This window comes from Ascaphus truei, chromosome 4, assembly GCF_040206685.1.
Source record: "Ascaphus truei isolate aAscTru1 chromosome 4, aAscTru1.hap1, whole genome shotgun sequence".
NCBI lineage: Eukaryota > Metazoa > Chordata > Amphibia > Anura > Ascaphidae > Ascaphus > Ascaphus truei.
Genome location: NC_134486.1, coordinates 303441753 through 303465331, shown reverse-complemented (window position 1 = coordinate 303465331; position 23579 = coordinate 303441753). Strand labels below are relative to the sequence as shown.

At 40.3% G+C, this 23579-nt stretch overlaps 1 protein-coding gene across 2 annotated transcripts in view; it reads left to right on the top strand.

Moving 5' to 3' along the window:
* The window catches only part of PCMT1 (protein-L-isoaspartate (D-aspartate) O-methyltransferase), a 524500-nt gene extending 504998 nt beyond the window's left edge, over nucleotides 1-19502 (top strand). Inside the window, exons 5-8 of one of the 2 annotated variants that reach the window (XM_075597778.1) lie at nucleotides 5384-5504; nucleotides 13090-13175; nucleotides 15688-15906; nucleotides 18660-19502. In XM_075597778.1, coding sequence (XP_075453893.1) covers nucleotides 5384-5504; nucleotides 13090-13175; nucleotides 15688-15867 — 387 coding nt within the window. In that variant the 3' untranslated portion in view covers nucleotides 15868-15906; nucleotides 18660-19502. The remainder of the gene's footprint in view (nucleotides 1-5383; nucleotides 5505-13089; nucleotides 13176-15687; nucleotides 15907-18659) is intronic. The other variant, XM_075597777.1, reaches the window with a different exon arrangement.
* The last annotated feature ends 4077 nt before the right edge of the window (nucleotides 19503-23579 follow it).

Below are 23579 nucleotides of genomic sequence, written 5' to 3'. Positions count from 1 at the left end.
TTCAAGCGTGGTGGTCTTTTCTGCCAATCCATTTATTTCCTGCTTGAGATCATGGACTGCTGACTTTATCTCCGATTGTAAGGAGGTATACAGTTTTGTCTGCATTGCCGCCAGCAGTTCCTCCATATATGACCTAGTGAGGGGTTCCTCTGAAGCGGGGGTCTCTTTAGAGCGGGGTGCTTTCCCCTGTTTAGCCGGTTCTCCTCGTGGGCTGCCGCCATCTTGTTTTTCCGACTGCGGCTCCGGGCTCTTCTGTTGCGGCGTGAAATATTTGGTTACCGCTTGGGACACTGGTTTCTTTTGCTGTCTAGACATTCTCCGGTTGTTACCCCAGCCGGTGACCCGAAATTTAATTGTGATTATTCGGTGGAAGGGTGCTTTTGTTAATCTTTAATCAGGAGAGTCTGCAGAGCTCCCAAACTACACCACCATGTTGGGTGACGTCACCGGAAGCCCCAAATTAGATTTTTAATAATCAGAGAAGGAAGAGATGTCCTTCTTCTTTATGCTAACTTAGTGCAGAAATGTTTGTCTGAGATGAGCTTTAGATATAGATGCTAAAGATTAATAATTAGCTAGAAGTGATGCCCTCTTTTGTATTCAACAAGGTTTATCAAGACACTTTAATATACTGCACATCTGTCAAGATTTTAATGGAAAGAAAATGGGCAGACACAGTTTTGGCCTTGAGACAATTCAAAGACCAGATGGACTCTTATCAGAATAGAAATTCCTTCTGACTTCTTCTACATCTATTAAACGTCCTTACTCGCGAGTGTACTTATAGTGTACTTAAAGTGAGTGTCCTTAAACTGGGGTATGCCTGTATGTGAAAAACCTGACGCTCATAATCCATCTAAATACAACTCTATTGGCTTCTTTCTTGTCACAGTCAATAACACTAAAATCCATCCGGTTCCCCAAGCCTGTTAGGGCGTCATATTTGATTCTTCTTTGTTCTCCCATCATATTAGTGCTGTTGCTAAGTCTTAATGATTTTTTCTCTAGCATTGCTACAGAGCAACCTTTTATCTGTTTATTCTACTACTATAATTTGAATGCATGCCCTCATTCTCGCACATCTGGAATACTGCAATTTTCTCCTCACTGTCCTGCTTTGCAGTTTTCTACCCATCAAGCTATTCAAACTGCTGCTGCGAGGGCGACCTTAATCTCTTCTCGAGTAGTCTTCCTCTCTCCTCTTGAAAGCTCAATCCCCCTCTGTAAGGACATTTTGCCTATAAACCTGCTAGAGACGAGAGCATTATATAGTCCGAGAGCAGAACTTCAGACTTTCAACCAGAAACCAATTATGATGATCTCTGGCAACAAGGCAGTGGTAGCCTATTTAAGAAAACATTACTCCTCTTACTTTGGGTAGTCAACTTTGAAGCTCTCTCTGCAGAGTATATTACAAGGCAAAGCGATATTAAGATAAAACAATAAATTGTTCCACCCCACATGTAATATGTATGTTAACTTGGCCCTGTTCGTTCTTTTATATATGATGTATGGCTGTAGCAGGCGTTATTACCACTCAACTAATTTGCATTCTCTATTGAGAATTCCCGTTGTTTTTCCTTTTTGATTGTATATAACTTTGCAAATGTTTGTATATATTTATCTATTAGATTTTACAGTGTATATGTACGGTTAAATGTTAGCAAGGTATACACACTAAAGTACATTACTTCCAGACCATTATCCCTCTTGAGAAAGGTGTGAAACACCAAATCAGTGGATGTCGTGTGAGACTTTATACTTGTTTTTATTATTGAATATAATACAGTTTTTGTATTTTTATTTTTAACTTTGTGTATGTGTGCAACTACAGTACATGTAATTCAGACAATGTTACCAACATTGATACCAACAGTACTTTCAGCTTTGATTAATCCTTTGTCTGCCTCATGTTTTGTGGTGAAATACCCTTTTTACATATATATTGATTATACTCTGCATTTCTTATACAGGTTCACCAGAGACTGGGAGGCCCTACCAGTGGAATGGCAGTTTGACACGCTGGAGGTTTTGCACAGCATTCTGCAGACTTGGTTGGTATACTTATTATTACGACCTGGAGTAAGGAGCCTGTACATCTACCCCCATCAGGGGACTTTTATTTATTTGAAGATTAAAATTTGTTACATTTGTGCCATACTTCTTTGATTTTATCACTTCTTCCTTTGCTGCTGTTGTGACCGCCCAGGGGAAAGTTGTCTACGTGATTTTTGCATGCAGCGCATACTGGGACTACTAATTTTGATCTTGGCTATACCCATTATAAACCTTATGGCCACAGAGTGCAACAAGAATGATCAACTTGCAAAAAACCCAAAGTGGAAGTTCAAACAGGCATATGTTTATCCTCTTGTATCATTGATCCCACGAGCGCTCAGAAAACTTAAAGCAGGCAGAGCACCAGTAATTCTGACAGCACCCAATTGGCCAACGTGATCTTGGTATCCTGACCTTCTGAAAATGTCAGCAAGCTTGATGCTGAAGGCCGGGCTCTTGAGAAGAATATTTTATGAAGTAAAGGTTACTCGATTATGGTAGTGTACACCTTTTTTGAAAAAAAAAAAAAGAATGCCATCTACAACCAATGCATATTATTGAACATGGGGAGTGGGAATCGATCCGAAATGGGAAAAGAGTTGGACAGAAGTTCATTGAAGGAACCGGTTGTAACACCAAGACATTACTGAGAAAAGTGGATGGTACTCCATTGGCACAACACGAGAAAATAATAAGCTTCAGGAAAGTAATTGATCTATAACCAACATTTACTCAGGTAATATAAACTTTGACTCTACTGTTTGTAAGGATGCTGATAAGTCTGATATTGAAGCTCTAGAAAGCGGACTATTGGATTTACTATTTTACAAGGTTGCATACCTGGAAGCTGTTACCTCTGCCAGAAGGATCAGCGAATAGCAATCTGTCCTGTAGAGCCTTATCTCCTTTTTTTTCTTTTTTTTTTTTGTCAGATTAAAGCAGTACATAACTTTTTCCCTAAATTTGTATCAAGGTTCCGTTTGAACAAGGAGAAATGCTACCATTTTATATACATTTTGTTTATTATTTTTTGTCCGGGCCCAATAAATGAAAGGGCGTTAACGGTTTGTAAAGTGCATTTCCTAAGAGTACTTAAATGTTATTTTCAGCATACAGAACAATTCAGACAAACAGATTACCTGCTCGTCCTAGTTTGTGATTAAAGGGAAAAGGTTTTCAAGCATCAAACTACAATTCCAAATTGGACTACTGAATGCATTATAAAAGTGTATCAAGTAAATAAGCATCCAAGTGGATATCGCAGCACATTCCACAATGCCAACATCCTTTTCCTGGGAAGAAAGTGACATTGGTTCCACAGAAGGAAATCTGCAGAGCAGCAACTTGGTCGTCACTACACACTTCCATAAGACATTACAGAATAGATGTACAATTTTCTGCAGAAGCCACATGCGGGAGAAAAGTTGTGTGGACCAGCAGTGATGCCACTGCGAAGAATCAATGTTTTTCTCCCTCCCTCTTTTTGTTCATACTGCTTTGGTAATTCCCATTGCATGTGCTGCAATGCGAAGATTGCCCAGGAAAGATGGAATTTACTTGTACTCTTCTCTTTTCCTGTAGGCTTCCATGGCAGCACATGATTCCCACCATCTAAGAAATGTTCCTTTTTGTTTTGTGTGAATAAATCTTATTGTACGTAATTTCCCTCTGCTTTACTTGGTGAATTCAAATAAGGGGAGTAATGAATGAATGATGAATTTTTCATGGTAGGATATCTGGGAAAGTCCAGGTTGGGTGGCCACTTTGCTTACACAATATGACAAGTACTGTACCTGTAGGAAAATTAGATTTTTTTTTTCCCCGTAGCATGTGCTGCCATAGAAGCCTAAAGGTAAATAGAATTGCTTAAGTAAATGTCTTCTTTTGCTCACTAGTTCTCACTATTTTAAAACACACGCAGTGTTTCTTTCATGTTTTTAATTTATTTTTGTCTTGCATCACCTGGATTTCTAATCTGAGTTGTAACTCACCTGCCATTCTCAAGTGAATTCTTTGGCCATTATTGCTTTTGCCAAGTAAATATGACCCATAAATCTGGGGGGTGAGTAATCTGTATAAAATACGATACTGTAGGTATTTTTTAAATAAAATGAAAATGTGCTTTTGTAATTGAAGATGACCTATTTGGTTTACTTAATTTTTTTTTCCATACAGACTAAATTTGTGGGGTCTGTGTGTCCGTTTACCTATGGTGCAATACTAAAAATAATTCATTTGAAAACTCAAAACTGATGAGGTACAAGGACCCACTTTTTAAAGATTCACTCAAATGGGAATTACCTAATTGATCAAATTTGGCAATTTCTACTCTAGTGCATCTTCTAAAAAGTGGATTTTTGAACCTTGTCCGCTTTTGTTTTCACACACAACATTTTGGGGGATTAAAGTGGTTTAACTGTATTTGGCAAATAATTGAAACAAAGTACTATTGTATACCTGGAGCATTTCATGTCTTTGCTAGTGTTTCACTAAAAGGAATTCACTAGATTAATCAAAGAATACCATTGCTTTTAGTAGATTTATTTTTGTTCCGATTTTGTATTTGATGGGTTGAAGGGAAACTTTGTATGACACCATATATTACCAGTAAAATGCTAAATGTTATTAATAGTTTGTGACTCGAGTGAGGCATAGCTGCTTCATTTCACCAGAATATTTCCAATCATTGCTCTACATAAATAGCCTCTTTCTGCTGAGCACAGTGCGATCCTCCAGAGCTAGCTATGTCAGCTGATTCTTCCCTCCATGCCTTTTAATACTTTCAGTGCAGGATTGCAGTCTCATTGCCAACTTTCAGTGGCAAGCATTTTAACAAACAAACGGTAACCTGCGGTTGTCATAGGGAAAACTTCCAACTTCTCCCATATGGCTGCTATTCAAAGGCCGCCTCCTGTTATTCCCTCACTGATTCCAAGCTGGTGTATCATACTTTCACTGGAGACGCTATAGTGTTTAGCATTGTCAGACTCATGAAGGCATTAATACAAAAAAAATTTAGGACATAATCTGACATGATATACCTAATCTGAAAAAAAATCTTCTAAATAGCACGTGTAGCTAAATATTTGTATATATTTACTTATTGGGCAATGTATTAGATTTCATACAGCATTATAATACCAGTACCATGTGTTTTTTCTGGAGTGGCCTTGAAGGAGTGTGATGTTCCAGTTGGTTCTTTTAGTACAAAGGTGTTCTACAATGCATTGTGATATGGGAAAACAAAGGCTTAAATCATAAAAAAAAAAAAAAGTGTGCCATGCACAAGGAAGAAATCAATGCTCAGTAATTTTGTTCTTTCCAGGTTGGACCTAAAGGACGGGTAATAGGAATTGACCATATCAAGGAGTTAGTAGATGATTCTATAAATAATTTAAAAAAAGATGACCCTACGTTGCTATCTTCAGGCCGAGTGAAATTGTTGGGTAAGCAGTTTAATATTTGCAAACATATAAATGATGTACAGTATAGCAAAAACAAGATTTATGGTATATCTCCTTTGAGCATATTTTTTTTATGTATGGCAAGACAAACCTGGTTACAGTATGATGTCTGAGTTCGTGATGTCATTTTTTAAGAAGATAATTACCAATATCCAATGTCACTAATGCATGTGAGAAATGTTTTCTGTGGTCGCAAGATTATTTTTCCGTAAAGCAAGATATGAACCATCAAGTTCCGTAGCCGACAAGCCATTCAATCACGGCAATGTATTCCCACAGGATTGTCCAATAACGTGTTCCATGCACCAGGTGTGTCTTTAATTCCCACTATTAATTGCATTGCCAGCAGTGAAGTTGCCTACATCTAATTTAAGAGAAGGAACAGCTGCAATAATGAAAATATGACCCAGGAGCAAGGAGCCTCACTTAAAAAATAAACATATACAGTGATGCTTATTCCCTATTTTGGAATATGACAAAATATAAAATTTCTCATACTACAGGCGCTAAATGTCAAGAAAACAGGATAAACGTGTATAAAATAGTGCTGTACTTTTGTATATAATACAATCTCAGGAAGATGCATTGAAATCCGTTAAGAAAATAGTCCATTAATTATATAAAGTTCCAGCCATTAAGACATTAAAAGAATTGTAGAGTTCTCTCATTCAAAACTTTAAAGACAAAAAACACTCCTGATTTCATCAACCTATAACCTTCACTGTGCCTCTTTGTATTAATCATACTGTAAATTAGTTTCAACTGCCTATACCGCTGCTCTGCATGAAGAGCGGAAAGCTAACACAATAAATGTGACCCTTTTTAGCCTCTTCATTGACTTGAAAACCTTGAGCTGCTGCTTGAGGAGAGTGTTCAACTCTACTTTGCTACAGGTGTAGCAATGGTTATTGCACTCGCTCATAACGCAGAATATCTTCGATTTTCCATAGTATTCAATGGCAATGATAACACAGAATATCACCGTATTGCACACAATAACCCACCCACAGGTGCAATAGCTCCTGGACATATAAAAAAAAAACCAGCAGATCATTCTCCCCCTCTCTCTTTTTTATTTATTTTTTATTTTATTTCTATATGTAACGCCTGTGGCAATGTATAACTCTACATCCTTACCTAAGCTGGCAACATGTTGTGCTCCTGTTATAAATCTGTAAGAATCCTGATTGTTTGACTAACATAATGGCTTCTCTCAGTTTCGATGAAGTCTTCAGTAAGTGTAACTCAGCAGCTACAATGTATTCTAATATTACTAGGGTAACATCTATTACAGTTTACAGCTCAAACTGCTGGGAACATTGGCAACAAATTATCACAAACTGGAAAATGTTAAAAACATTGGGAGGTGGGTTATAACCTGCTATAGAAATCAGGCTGTTTTAAAACTCTTAAGAGTTGAATAATAAAATGTAAAAATGCATCTAATACTACAGAACCGATTTTATTAAAAAAAAAAAAAAAAAAAAAAAGGATTTATTGGGCAGATGTTTTATTCTTTAGCACTCTTGGGAAAAACTATTGGAATTCATCCTACATAAAAACACTAACGTGATTCTACTGTATATCCTCGTTCACGACACATCTTGGAACATTAGGCACGCCGGGCGCGTGCGGATTTTTAGTTGGCTGACATCAGTCAGCCTTTCTATACAAGGGCCGCGCGCACGGCAGGGAGAGGGGAGCCGACAGACGGCGGCGAAGATGAGGAAAATCACCTTTTCGCGACGCTGCCTGCGCTCAAGTGTGTGTGTGTCTGCACAAGTCTAATAAAAATTTTCTTTTTACTAATGATTTTTTTTTAGTAAATAATAAATTGCACAAACACACACACTGTATATAAGAACAAAGTTCAAAAAACGGTGCTCAAAAGTACAGAGGAACATATATTGTAATGAAGTCTGTATATGATGGAAGTTGTTAGGTATTGGATGAACCTATAATACCATAATGTGAGACCCAGGACCTGATGCATAAAAGCTCCTGTAGGGATTGAATAATAGGACAGTCCATATAGTGGTTTCAGACTGTCTGGTGGATAATCAATCTTCTATGACAATGCCACTAAGGAAGTCACCCTGGAGTTGCACCTATGTAAGGTCTCAGTACCTCTAAACATGAACAGGGACAGGTGAGTACTCACATGTGTCACAGTCCGTCCGTGCGTGCATCACGCAAATAGGCAATGGATAAGTACGTCCATCAGGAACAAAAAGCGGAGCACAGCTGTGAAGAAACAAGGGGCTACACACCAAGATGATAAAAATAAAAGTACCTCTTATTCCATGGTACATGTGGTGACACGTAGGTAAAACACTCTGACGCGATTTCAGGCCTTAGCCCTTTATCAAAGAGTGAGTTCGCGTCTCGCCAAACTATAAGATCAGCAGTTTGGCGAGACGTGAACTCACTCTTTGATAAAGGGCTATGGCCTGAAACGCGTCAGAGTGTTTTACCTACGTGTCACCACGTGTACCATGGAATAAAGGTACTTTTATTTTTATCTTGGTGTGTAGCCCCTTGTTTCTTCACAGCTGTGCTCCGCTTTTTGTTCCTGGTGGACGTACTTATCCATAAACACACACACACATACACAAACACTCAACACAGTATACTCACGAAAAGCATGCGGCACGTGCACGCGCGTTCGCATAGGCACGCACGGCTGCATGCTGTATTGTATTGTATGTCTTTATTTATATTGCGCCATTAATGTACATAGCGCTTCACAGTAGTAATACATGTGGTAATCAAATAACAAATAATATAAATAACAGATCATGGGAATAAGTGCTTTAGACATAAACGTAACATAAAGGAAGAGGAGTCCCTGCCCTGAGGAGCTTACAGTCTAATTGGTAGGTAGGGAGAACGTACAGAGACAGTAGGAGGGAATTCTGGTAAGTGCGTCTGCAGGGGGCCAAGCTTTATGTATCATGTGTTCAGAATATTCACAGTGCTATTCATATGCTTCTTTAAGCAAGTGTGTCTTAAGGTGGGTCTTAAAGGTGGATAGAGAGGGTGCTAGTCGGGTACTGAGCGGAAGGGCATTCCAGAGGTGTGGGGCAGTCAGTGAAAAAGGTTTAAGGTGGGAGAGGGCTTTAGATACGAAGGGGGTAGAAAGAAGACATCCTTGAGCAGAATGCAAGAGTCGGGATGGTGCATAGCGAGAAATTAGGGCTGAGATGTAAGGAGGGGCAGAAGAGTGTAAAGCTTTAAAAGTGAGGAGAAGAATGGAGTGAGATGCGGGATTTGATCGGAAGCCAGGAGAGGGATTTCATGAGGGGAGATGCTGAGACAGATATAGGAAAGAGTACAGTGATTCTGGCACCAGCATTTAGGATAGATTGTAGGGGAGACAGGTGAGAGGCAGGAAGGCCTGACAGCAGGAGGTTACAGTAATCAAGACGGGAGAGAATGAAGGCCTGAGTCAGAGTTTTAGCAGTCGAGCAACAGAGGAAAGGGCTTTGTTATATTGCGGAGGAAAAAGCGACAAGTTTTAGAAATGTTTTGAATGTGAGGGGCGAATGTGAGAGAGGAGTCGAGTGTGACCCCTAGGCAGCGTGCTTGGGCTACTGGGTGAATGATCGTAGTTCCAACAGTAATGTGGAAGGAGGTAGTAGGGCCAGGTTTGGGAGGAAGTATGAGGAACTCTGTTTTTAGCCATGTTGAGTTTAAGGCGGCGGAGGGCCATCCAGGATGATATAGCAGAGAGACATTCAGAAACTTTGGTTTGTACAGCAGGTGTAAGGTCGGGTGTTGAAAAGTATATTTGTGTGTCGTCAGCATAGAGGTGATATTTAAACCCAAATGATGTTATTAGGTCACCTAGAGAGTGTGTGTACAGAGAAAAGAGAAGAGGTCCCAGGACAGAGCCCTGGGGTACCCCCACAGAGAGATCAATAGATCCAGGATAGAGCTTTGTTCCGAATACCAAGAGTATGGAGAATATGAAGGAGAAGAGGGTGGTCCACGGTGTCAAATGCTGCAGAGAGGTCGAGTAATATGAGCAGAGTGTAATGACCTCGGTCTTTGGCAGCATGGAGGTCGTCAGTTATTTTAGTGAGGGCTGTTTCCGTGGAGTGAGCAGTGCGGAAGCCAGATTGTTGAGGGTCTAGGAGAGAATAGGTGTTGAGAAAATGGAGCAATCGAGAGAATACAAGACGTTCAAGGAGTTTAGAGGCAAAAGGCAGGAGGGAGACAGGTCGATAGTTAGAAAGACAGGTAGGGTCAAGCTTGCTGTTTTTGAGTAATGGTATGACTGTTGCATGTTTGAAGGAGGATGGAAAGGTTCCAGAGCAGAGGGAGGTGTTAAAAATGTGTGTGAGCGTAGGGATTATAGTAGGAGCAAGAGGTTTTAGGAGATGGGAGGGAATGGGGTCAAGAGGGCAAGTGGTAGAGGGAGAAGAGGCGATCAACAGCGACACATCCTCTGAGACAGTGGAAAAAGAGTCAAGGAAGGCAGGAGGAGAGTTAGGAAGAGGTGTAGGATGGGAGGAAGAAACAGAGGGGAAGTTCTGCCGTATGGATTCCACCTTTTCCTTAAAATAGTCAGCAAAGTCCTGAGCGGAGATGGAGGAAGGAGAGGCAGCTGAGGGTGGTTTGAGTAGAGTATCAAAGACAGAGAACAGTCGGCGTGGGTTAGACTTGTGCATGTTGATTAGTGCAGAAAAGTAGGCTTGTTTAGCTTGCGAGAGGGCAGAGTTGAAACAGGATAGCATAAATTTGTAGTGAAGGAAGTTTACGAGAGTGTGAGACTTCCTCCAGAGGCGTTCAGAGGAACGAGTGGAGGAACGCAGCATGCGTGTATGTGTGTGAATTTAGCCAGGGTCTAGGGTTAGAAGGGCGAGTGCGGCAGAGAGAAAGCGGGGCATGTAGATCAAGAGACGAGGACAAGACAGAGTTGTAGTTCCTGACCAGGTTGTCGAGGTCTGTAGCAGAGCTGAGAGAGGAGAGGGAGGAGCGTAAAGTGGACTCAGTCAGGTAAGTGAATAGAGCGCAGGTTTCTGCAGAACCGGGGGGTAGATGGAGAAGGAGAGAAGCGAGAGAGAGAGAGAGAGAGAGAGAGAATGAGATGAGATGATGGTCAGAGAGAGGAAAAGGGGAAATGGAGAAATCGGAGAGAAGTTCTTAGTGAAAACCACGTCTAAGTAGTGGCCATCCTTGTGGGTGCTGGCTGCAGTCCACTGTTGAAGGCCAAAAGAAGAGGTTAGAGAAAGAAAGCGGGAAGCCCAAGGGAGAGAGGGGTCATCAATGTGGCAATTGAAGTCCCCAAGGAGAAGAACAGGGGAGTCTGAGGAGAGGAAGAAAGAGAGCCAGGATTCAAAGTGAGAGAGAAAAGCAGAAGGGGGATGAGTAGAGGTAGGTGGGCAATAGATGACCGCCACATGGACAGGGAGAGGAGAGAAAATCTGGACAGTGTGAGCCTCAAAGGAGGGAAAAGCAAGAGAGGGAGGAATAGGAAGGGTTCGGTAACGACAGAGAGGAGAGCAGGAGCCCTGCGGAGTGTGGGAGAAGGAAAGGCCACCATAGGAGAGGGCAGCTTCCAGAGCAGAGTCAGACTGAGGAGCAGAGAGTGAGTGAGAAAAAAGTCATGTACAGAGAAGAACTTGTTAGAAAGGGAGCGAGCATTCCAAAGGGCACAGGAGAAAGGGAGAGAGGGGGGAGGGTGGCAGGGGATGGGTATGAGGTTGGAGGGGTTGACACCAGAAGGAGTAGAGGTTGCAATTGGCAGACGAGGACGAGCGCATGTAGGAATAAGACCGGGACCAGGATTGGGAGAGATATCCCCAGAAGCAAGGAGGCGAAGCATGGATAGAAAAGATGTGTGAGGATGATTTGTAGGGGTGTTTTTTAGTGCAGGGGATATAGCTGTGTGGTGTCAGAGGACGCAGGTAAGAAAGGAGTTCATGTGAACAGAGCAGTGGTGAAGGAAGGAGAGATGGAGATATATGAATGGAGTTAGAGACATACTGATGCTGGTAAAAAGAAGTGCATAATTTGAGAAGTGAAGTCACAGCAAATATAAATGGTAAAGGCAGCATCACAGCAGTAATGATGCAATCTGGCATAGATGATATCCTCCTTTCCAGCTTAGTTCAAATGCAGGAATCAGGGCCTGTTGGGGTGTCCACTTCTTCCTCACTTCTTTTGAACTTCCTTTTAAACTTGCGTTGTTCAGTAGTCATGCTGTATATAACAGCCCTTATACACATGCACACATTATGCATAGCCCACTGCAACATCTTAGTGCTGATTTAGTAGTAAAAACATTTTTTACAGCACTAGATTTGCGAGCATGTCTCTAATTATTATTATTGCGTGACCAGGAGCATCTGAAACAAGGTAAGTAGAAGTTTACAGAAGCCCTGCAGCTCCCCCGGCATTCATTTAAATGCATTCGGGTAGCGTGCATTGGCCTCTGTAAACCCCGCGGCCCCCGCAGCGAGTCTCGTGCCCCCACTTTGCACACCGCTGGTCTAATGCAGTGATGTGCAAACTTTGGGTGCTGCGCCTCCCTGTCTGCTCTCCCTCAATGCTTACGCCCCCCCACCCCCAAACGTTTATGCCAGTAACGCACATATGACACCTCAGGGTCATATGACGCCGCGTCATCCGAAGCCGGCTGAATCACGGTAAGTGAGAGGCCTCGTGCAGTCCCCTGGGAAGAGCGCGAGGCCTCTAACTGCTGCGCCCCCCAGTTTGTGCACCCCTGGTCTAATGCATCAGTCCAGGCAATTAATGTTCCACGACTACCGTACCTTGTTTAAGTAATACTTTTTATTGAGTAGAACTTTTATGCATGCTACGTGCTACCAGTAGGATGCTGATTTTGTTACTGTGTATTTATTTTATTTATGCATTGGAGATCTTGTTGTTTTTCTATTCTAATGTTCCTTGTGGGGGTCCTCTGCCATTTGGGCAATACCTGCAGTTGTAACATTTTCTATGCTGCGAATTTTAGAAAAGTCAACTACAAAAGCAGTGCCAGTAACTAAGGTGTGCAGGCGTTACAATAAAATTATTGCATTCAGCTATAGAACCAGCTCTATCTTGTTTTACAGCCTGTTTAGTATTTTAAGAAGCCTTCAATTGCTTTCTCATAAACATGGCAAACATATGACCAATAATGGCAAACCCATTTTGTCCAGCACATTGTGTGTAAAAAATAATTGGAGATGCAATTGGAAAAAGTAAAAAATAAAAATTCTTATTACAATCCACCTTAAAATATTGCTGAGGATATTGGTTCTATTTTATTGCAGAATCCAATAGCAGCTCCTGACATAAGTATGTAACTTCTGGTAAACTGTACTCGGACTTGCATGCATATTGAAATATCATTCTCTAAATTTAAAGAAACGTTTGAATTTCTTAAATATGACTTATTGGGCAATCTGGAAACCAGCAATAACCATCTTTATACATATTGGGCTAGAAAAAAAAATAACCTCTGTACCAACTATGCTAAAATGATGTCACATCTAGTAATAAAGAACAACTCACTAACTTTAAGCTTTATGTATAATACACATTTTTTTTTAATCAGTTGGAGACGGCAGGATGGGGTATCCAGAAGAAGCTCCTTATGACGCTATCCATGTAGGAGCTGCAGCACCTGTTGTGCCCCAAGCCGTACGTATTTTGTTAGCCAGCAACCTGGATTTAATAGTATCTTAAACATTTGTTATCATAAACATTTAGTGTGGTACAGTATTACAAACATAGAATTTAATGACTGATTTAGAACCACTTGGACCACCTAGTCTGTCCATTTTCCTCTCTGATGTAAAACTTCTGACCCCGTTTGATGCTTTGTTGGTACCAAATATTTTTTAATTCCCTTAAAGTATTTCCATTTGCCACCTCTGTGGGAGGCTATTCCGTGGATCCACCGCAAACTACTTCCTCACTTTTACCCCTTAGGCTGCGGCCAGGCAGGGAGCTGGCGCTCGGCCGGGCGATTCGTGGCCGTCTGGGAGCACGGTCACGGAGCTGGTTCGCCTTCATTGGGCGAACCGCTCATGTGACTCGCTTGCTCTGCAAGCAGCTAAGCGCCGAGCATGCTCATGCGCTTGCTCACTCTGGCCACACACATTGCCGCAATGTGTTTCATCGTGGCCAGCGTAAGCCCGCCCAGTGCCACCCTCGCCGAGGCCTTAGGCTGCGCTTAGAGTGCCGCCGTCGCGTGCGCTTATAGTAAGCGTGACGGATTGGTCGCAATCGCTGGAAGTCATCTCTATTTGATTTTCCAGCAACCGGGCACTATAAGCATAGCTTTGCCTGCCACCCATTAAATATTTTCCCATCTGTGAAAAGTCAACCATCCTAAAAACTAAAACCTGATTTGTGTGGTAGGGCATGGTTTATACTAAACTACACTGATGCTCACTGGAACCTAAGCTTCCACCCTACAATTACATCTGATACTTAAACCCAATTTGTAAGATTAGGTCCAGTGTTTCTACCTTTTCAGTGATCTCCCTCACCAATTGCTAGAGATGCCCCCTGCAATGAATCCAGGATGTTGCTGTTTCTGGCTGAACCTGCAACATTGAAATGCAGGTCCACATGTGGCAGATTGAAGTCTCCCACATCAGTTACCTATCCTTTAACTGCAATCTTAGTGATGTCCTCTATTGGAACCCTGTCTAATTCCCCTTCTTGTCCTGGAGGTCTGTAGACCAGGGATTCTCAACACCAGTCCTCAAGACACCCCCAGCAGGTCAGGTTTTCAGAATATCCCAGCTTCAGCACAGGTGGCTCTATTGTGTCTTTGACTGAGCCACTGAGAGCCACCTGTGCTGAAGCAGGGATATCCTGAAAACCTGACCTGTTGGGATCTTGAGTAGTGTTGAGAACCCCACTATAGGCCATTTTCTCACCAGTTCTGTCGCACAAAGGGCAACTTCTACTCGCTTTCGTCCCTTAAGTGTAACCTGGTATCGCTATGTCACAGTCCTAATTTTCATTGTACCATGACTCTGTAATAGCCACAATATACAAATCATCCATTTGCAACTAATTTTGGTATTTTCTTTCCCAAACTGCAAGCATTTGTACACACCGGCCAAATCCTTTTTTTTTTTTTTTTTTTTTAAAGTCCCTTCTGTTTTTCCCGTGCTCCTCTTAGCAGTACAGGCTCAGCATGCCTTATTGCATTAAAATCTGTAATCCTGTATCAAAAATGAGCATAATACAAATGTGAAAATATTTGCATTTACCAAGATACAACAGTAGATGGCATTCAACACTTTCTATTTTTTAACTATACAATAGGTTTTTCAGTTTTTAACTTTACAAATATAGTATGTTTTATCATACACTAACATTTATTTTTTTTTGTAGTAGAAAGGGCTGTTAAAATCTCTACTTTATTTTCAGTATCCAACTCTGTTTGAATAGTTCCAGTGGCTTTCCATAAGTTATTTTTAAAATGTGTTATTTCAGAAGCCCAACTTTTTGTTGTAATCAGGCGTTTAAAAAAAAAAATATATATATATTTATATTTTAGGTGAAAGGGTTTTATTCCATATATGAATGATAATAATTTGTTTCCTCAGCGGTATAATGCAGAACAATGCATTGCAGAACTGTTAAACTCTGAAAGCCTTTAATCCAGCTACGGATTTTCAATTTTGCCACCCCTAGGCACTTCCGCCTCCTTGCTACCGCCCTGCTTCTCCTTTGGAATCCCAGCGTCAAATGACGCTGCATACATCACCAACGTGACGTCGCATGGCAACGCGGACGCTGTGACATCACGAGGCATCATTTGACGCTTGGATTCCAAAGGAGAAGCAGAGCGTCAGCACGGACGTGGCAGTCAGAGCCAAGTGCCTTCCCATTAGGTCCGATAGGCCCAAGAGTGTGGCAAAAGCACATGGCGGCGGAAAACTTTTGGGGGCCCTAGCCTGGGCCTAATGGGAAAACTGACATTGGTTTAATTAGTCTACACTGGAAACTGTCATTATCCAAGCATGTTACAAAAGTAATGCTCAAAGGCAAATCTTACTGGGACCGGACAACAATCCATCATTAAGATTTATCTTCTGAGTCATAAAGGAAATTAAGTAATCGTATATACCTCTTACAACCGCCATTCCATTCCTTGATGGTAGCAGTTTCTTATTTTTTGTTATTCCAGCTTATAGATCAGCTTATACCTGGAGGAAGATTAATACTGCCAGTCGGCCCTGCTGGTGGAAACCAAATGTTGGAACAGTACGATAAGCTAGAAGATGGAAGCGTTAAAATGAAACCTCTGATGGGAGTTATCTATGTGCCTTTAACAGACAAAGACAAGCAATGGTCCAGGTGGAAGTGATTTTCTGTTCCACTCTTTTTCCTTCCAAATACACAAAAGGTGAAAGGTCTGGATTTTAGCAGATAACTGGAATGGCTGCTTTGCTGCTGTCACTGCTCTCTGCTACTTCCATACCATTTAACACTGGCTTTACAAATTAAGCCACATCAGCATGATGTGACACATTTAAATAGCAAATGGGAAGTGGGTTTATCACTCAGTAATTTAATGCATGGCTGAGTTTCTTAACTTTGTTTGGTACCAATGTGTTACAAGCACTGAAAAGGGTTAAACAAAGTGTACATATGGTTTGTTTTCCACATACCGATTTATTTTTTCAGCTGCATTGCTTACATCTTTATTCATTTTTACTAGTGACATTTTTTTTAGAAGGGGATGTTTTATTTTAACATTAAATGCTATTTTGACATATGTAAATTATGAGGCTATTGTATCTGTTATTTAAATTACACACCGTGCAATAGCATTAATATATAATACAAATGTGTGTGACTATAATGTTGCAAAATGTATGTCTGAAAATGTTAGTATTCATTTACACAATGCTTGATTTATAATATACAGGATCCAGCTAGTGTAATTTTCCCTATATTACTTTCAGTAGGTGTCTTTATAATGCAAGCTCCATTTCCTCTTACATGACTGAGTAAAATCTGAGTAAAATTGTTTCCTTGTTGGTCAGAGAGTGGTTTGAGATGTTGTAGGCTGCATAATATATCTAAATAACACACTGAGTCAAGGACCTGATCCGAGTACTCTTAAATAACTAAAATAGTTGACTTTATCAGGTGATTTTAAAAGTTCAATTTGCTCCTTTTTTACTGGAAGGACAAAGCTTGAATATCACAAATACAGAGCCCTGCTGGCACCATGTCAGACTGTATGAATGAGTCTCGCTCTCTTCCAACTCTGTCCTTATTAACGTCAATTGGTTCTAGACTTTGAGTGAGAAGCTTTCTTCATAAGATGTTCCGAGCCAAGGCCATTTGTCTCGTGTACACTGATCTCCAAGTATTAATAGCTACTCATTGGAGCAGAACAATCTGAAAATTTAAAGGCTGCTTCGTAGTATCCTTTTCTTGCTATTTTACCTGATACAAAATGCAACTTATGTTTGTGCATGGTCTTCAACATGAAAAGCTGTAACTTTCTCAGAGCCAATTAGAAGTCTCATTCTATTATTATTATTTTTAATTATGATAAAATTCACAAAAAGCTATAATGGATTTAAAAAAATTACATATAAATAGGTCTAGTCCACCTTTATAGGCCCAGAGTGTAAAATGTTATAGGGTATGTTTCTAGTAGACCTAAAGAGTTACATGTGTGATAAAACCATACTTACGAATTGTCACTGTGCCAAACAAAATAATGTAGTGTCAAATGTAATGTGGCCAATAAAAATTCAGTAGTGCACACAAATTAAATAAATTGAAGTAATGAACACTGTGTCATTGAGATTTTAAAACCGATCGAAATGAGTACATTATTTGAAGCTGCAGCCACCCCGTGAATGTGTATTCAGTCAAGGTTTCTTGTATTTCTTTTCACTCACCAAAACTGCAACTTGAAAGATTGTTTAGTGCTACACAAAAGGCACATACTCTAATATAGTATTCTTTTCCATGAGCACTTTTTGTGACCCTTTTCACGTACAGTATGTTATAGCATAGTGACATAGTATGATGCGGTTGAAAAAAGACATGCGCCCATCAAGTTCAACCTATGCTACATTTAAACAACAGATCCTTTATCCTATATCTATACTTACTTATTGATCCAGAGGAAGGCAAACAAAAACCCTAGTGTTACATCATCCAATGATATCTCATAAGGGGAAAAATAAATTCCTTCCTGACTCCAAGAATTGGCAATCGGTTTATTACCTGGATCAACATTCTTCCCATGCTTACTTATTTGGTATATATCCATGTATACCTTTTCTTTCTAAAAAAGATGTCCAACCTTTTTTTGAACAAATCTATTGTATCTGCCATCACAGTCTCCATGGGTAATGCATTCCACATTTTAACTGCCCTTACTGTAAACAACCCTTTCCTTTGTTGCAAGTGAAATCTCCTTTCCTCCAAGCTTAAGGGATGGCCCTGAGTCCTTTGTACTGCCCTTGGGATGAATGGTTCTTTTGAAAGCTCCTTGTAGTGTCCCCGAATATATATTTGCATATAGTCATCATATCACCTCTTAGACGCCTCTTTCCGTGTGTTACTGTAGACTGTGATGTATGTAGAAGTATGTCCACAGTATGTATTTTTCTGGCAATACCCGCAAGAATGTTGGATAAATATTGAATGTGATTTGAGTTGACCTCTTCACTTGCACAAAGACTTCTAAGGACCCTTTTGTCATTGAAGTGGTTTAAACAAAAGACCCATTGACTTGATGAAGTGAATCACAAAGAAGATCTGCAACCACTACCAAAAACATGGTGTGTTACATTCTCAGGATATACCGTTTATAGCTTCATTTTGCAACTTTGAATTTGTGTTTCAAAATACATATTTAGGATATGTAGATATAATTAACAATCACATTCATGATGCATGAAATCCACGATTTAATAAGTGTGGAGTTAATAAATAGTGTATTTCGTTCTTATTCATGCATGCTTTTCTGTTACCTAACCAAAAAAGACCTAATGCTGGATTGCTTGAGGTTTTGGCTGGTTTATATGGATGGGTGTCAAACATTGTGAGTTAGTGGACATCGCCACACTTTTGCAGGTAACAGAGGGAAAAATCCTAACTTCTCATTTCCCTTTTTTCTCTCTGCAGGGATGAATTGTAACCACTCCATCACTCCGATCCAAACCTAGTATTACAATGCAGAGCTCTACTGCACTCCTAAAAAGCTTTTTGAACATCAGCAACGCAGCTTGTTTTGGACTTTGTTACACTGTTAAAAGCTGCATGGAAATGCGTGTTTTTTTCTTTGGCTTTTTTAAAACTGTAAAAGTTGCAAATCTTATTTGAAAATCTCACCATTTAAGCATTTTTTATTATTATGCATTTGTTAACGCAGTTGTGTGCAACCAATTTAATGCAGACAAACAACTCACATTGTGAACTATTTAATTTTTTAAATTGCACGTATTTTGTTTCTCTGGATAGATTTCAACTGCAATGTTCAGTATCATTGTTAAATTTGCAAATTGTCACCAAATTACACTACAGTACACACGCAACATGAAGTTCATGCTAAATGCTGCTAAACATAAAAATGAGCTTCCTTTTCTGAGCTTTTTTTGACGTGTTGTGAAATAGCATGTTGTGGATGCAGTCAACAGCTTTATCTTGCTACCAAGCAATGTGTATGTATTAACCCTTCCAGTGCTGTCAGGAATTGAAGCACATTGTCCTGGAGTCTTCAGTACACCAGAGTAAAAATCCATATAAATGATGCTGTTCAAATTGGACATTTATGAAATAGTTTTCATTCTCTTTTTCAGGCAACGTAATTATTGGCAACCTATGCTACGTCCAAGCTCCTTTCTATTGACACAGTTTATAGTTCACTGCTGTGCATAAGAATTCAACATGTGCTTTCTAAGCTATGTTCTTCTTACTGAACATTTTATGCAGTTCGGCTTTGCCAAATAAAGTACAAAGCAAAAACCACCTGTATCTGTGCAATAACTTTCATTTGTGCACCGTTGTGTTGTACGCATGGGATTATTTGTTAACTGAGGGTGTAGTAAAGAAGTTCTTCTGTTACTCCCTGGGCTGCGTCGACGCTTCCGCTGATCATGCACTTCAGTTAAAATCTATCTGTATGGCTGTGCACGTATGCTCTCCCAAGCTAGGTGCTTGGAGACAGAGCAAATTGAATTTCAAGTGCGCTGAAGGGTCACATGACCCTTCAGCAACCAATCCACGTCAGTCAATGCACACAGCCACACGTGTGCGAGTGTAGGGATTATAATAGGATCAAGAGGTTTTATTAGATGGGAGGTAATGGGGCCAAGAGGGCAAGTGGTAGAGGGAGAAGAGGAGATCAGCAATGATACATCCTCTGTGACTTCGGAAAGAGTTGAGGAAGGCAGGAGGAGAGTTAAGTGGTGTAGGATGGGAGGATACACTTGTCCATGTAGAGGCACCATTGATTTGTGGGTTTCAGCACAGCTGAGTTTCTTCTGTTACAACCACATACTGACCCACAAAGTACTTCTCAAGCAGTAGCATCTCGCACTCCAAACTCCCTCACTCTTGCTTTGCCTTGTTCCTTGGTTTCGCTTTTCCAGCTGCACAGTGCCAGAGGGAAATGGAAAAACGTAGACCAAGACGAGGAGGAGTGGAGGTTGTTGGAGCACAAGTTGTGATCAGTTGAGAAGTGTAGTAAAAGTCGGTACGTGGCTAGCAGAGCAGAGGTGGCCCTTGGAGTTTCTTACAAATGCCATGTAAGAATAAATGTAGGAGCCCAAAAAAAATTCTACAATAGGTGCTAAAATTGCTTTGATTTATGTTTCTGGGATAAACCATACCAAAGCTCCTGACACTTGTCTGATGAAAGGGGAAATTCTCAGAAGGTCCATTCAAATGTACTCTAATTCTCGCAACTTCAGCCACATTGTCTAATTTTGCTTGCTTAAATTATCAAATAAAATAAGTTTTTTTTTTTTCTGTATTCTTGCTTTTTGTGCTGAATCATTTGTATATAGAATTTAAAATAATTTGAGTTTGCATGTCAGTCCACCTAAACTAAACCAGATGGAGAGGTTGCTTTCTACTGTATCATTTAACATCTATTTCAAGTGCCATCTAGTTTTGTAAGTACTTAAGAGTTTAAGAGTTTTAAACATACAGGTGTTTGAACACCGAACGAGCTGCATACAGCATATACATTTGATACAATGTTTGGTGTTAAGTGCAGTGGATGCAAGGCAGTATTGTTCCATGAGACATTCTGGAGGTTCAGGTACTCTCACCTTTAGGCACTTCTCTATGTTGCAGGAGGAGATTGCTAGGCAGAAGGCTATTATATAGGCAGTTTTCATGTATCCTCTTGTCCCACCCAGGCACCACCTGAGAGGCCACTGCTCTCTCGGAGGCCTCCCAGGAAGCGGGCATTCTTGACCACTCTGGGCTTTGGTAGGGTAAGGGTTGTTCATCTCCTATGCTGCACTAGCAGGGCAGCGTTGCACCACAGAGGTGCCTACTGCAGTGGAGGAGGTGGTGGGGCTTCTGGAATTAAAAAGAAGGAAGTTGAGGAAAATGGGGTCCCAGAAAAGGAAGCAACTCCTCTTGGGGAATTCCATTGTAGGAGGTATAGATTTGGGAGTAGACAGTCTGGGGAGAAGGCGGTTGTAAGGTGCCTACCTGGAGTTACAGCTCAGAGATAGGCGACACATTCTGGGAATTAAAGCAGCAAACTGAAGGGTGTGTGAGATATCATTGTCCACCTAGAAACTACATTATTCCAAGGAAAGAGGAGTGCTAGAAAATGGTCGTTCTCTGAAGCTGGAGGGTGGTGACAGGCTCACAGTATATTTGAGGATAGTCTCCCAACAGACATGGGAGGGGATGATACAGTAAGGGAATTCAAACATGATTGGAATAGACATAAGGCTATCCTAAATTTGAAAGCCAAAAATGAGATGGGATCTAGGGTTTATAACAGACACTGTGGGTCAAGTGGCTTTTACAGATGTAGCAAAACTAAGTGTCTTTGGTGCCGCCACCACCCGCGGTCATGGCACTGGAGGATTAATGCTGCGGGTCATCCAATTTGGAAGTATGCAGCTTGATAATGGCACCGCAAACTATTTTTCAACCGTGGCGCCTGGGACAGGAAGTTTTGCAACATCTGTATCTGCTTTCTAAATCTGTTAAATGTAATTATCGGGTATAATCATTTATCAGAATTTATGAAAGAGTTGAGTGAAGATGTAGATTGTGCGCAAAGATAAACGTGTGTATGTGTATATATATATATATATATATGTGTGTGTGTGTGTATATATATATATATATATATATATATATATATATATATACATATACATATATATATATATACATATATATATATATATATATATATATATATATACTGCATAAAATAATCAATGAAGCTACTAGCTTTTTTTTTAATGTATTTTTCGGTTTGTATACAAAATCAGGCAACCTGGCTGTTCAAAACAACCTTTATCTGGTAGTTATTTCCAGAAAATTAGATGTTTTGGTACAGTAGTCCAAGGTGCACCAATTCTCTCCCCCCCCCCCCCCCCCCCCCCCAGAAGCCTATAGGATTTTAACTCATAATGCTAGTCTTACCCTTAGAGCATTTCCTGTTTCTGTTTTTACATTTTTAGTCTAAAATTATTTTTGGAATCTCCAACTATGAGGTTACTATTGTTACCTCAGACTGGGTTGGCCATGCAAGTTCCTCTGAAACCAATCACCTACTGCTCCATGTGCTTTCCCAAGGCTCTCAGGAGAGGGAGATCAAGAATGTGCATAATGCGTTACTGTGATATTACCAGAAGTGCCGGCTTACTGTCATCCAGTTTGACCTCCCAGAAACGTAATTTTTAAACTAGTCATATCGCCCAAACAAAGTGGCAGATTTATTTAAATAAAGGACATGACAGGATCTTTTAAAGTGCATATTTAAAACAATGGCGACCAGTGTGGACTGCTGCTTTAACATTTATTTTTCAGCAACAAGTGAAATAAATTGTCATAAGAGGACATATATTGGAGGGAGAAAAACATTGAAAAACAAAATGTATGATGTAATTCATTTAATAGCAAAATATAAAAAAATTGTATAGCTTAAACCTGTTTTACATTAAATTCTCAAATGTAAAACGTTACCAAACGGGGGAAAAAAACAGCATTGAGGTAATTAATAAAACCGTACCAGTTGTACTGCAAGCAGTACATTTCTTAATTTTAAAGGGCCAGTTAAACCATTTTTGTTTTTTAAGTTATCCAATGTAAATAATACAAGCAGAACTTGAAGAAAAAAAAAAAGCCTAAATGCTGGTTGGTGGATATCGTCTGGGTAATCAATGCCTTCTCCGTTCTTCTTGAACATTGAAACCCCAACAGAGATGTTCCCCAGATACCTTGCAGCACCTCGGATTGCAGCACGACCAGTCAATTGCAGTCGGAGTGACTGAGATGCCTGGGTTGTGGTGTTCTCGATTGGGGTGGAGAAGGCATTGATCATCCTGACAATCACCACCTCTGCAAGAGTTCAGGTAATTTGTTTTATTTTACTTGGCCGAGCCAAGTGTGCCAAGCAACCATTGTTTACTAAATTATTCCCTTAGTTGACAAGATAAGGCCCTCGAACCAATGGAAGGTAAATTAATCTTTGATAATGTGCATCCGGCACTGCCAGATTTTATTGTCATTTTTCACATTAGCCTGAACATAAAAATAAACTGAACATTTAGCAGTTGGAAACAAAGGCCTACAGTTTGAATGCTTGTCTTTTTATCACCACTCATGGCATCAGTGGAGCTTTCCTAGGGAGCTTTCTTCTTGCTTATGGGACATAAGGCTGTAAATTATTAACAATGGTTTACATAATAATATTTTGACGTTCTAGTAGCCGTGTTGGTCTTAGATAATGGCAGATTCTTTGTTTATTGATACCCTCGGACTGACAAATATTACCGTTCTTGATAGGTGACATTATGGCGCACAGAGCTTTCAAATGTACTCAATACTCAAGATAGAGTGTAC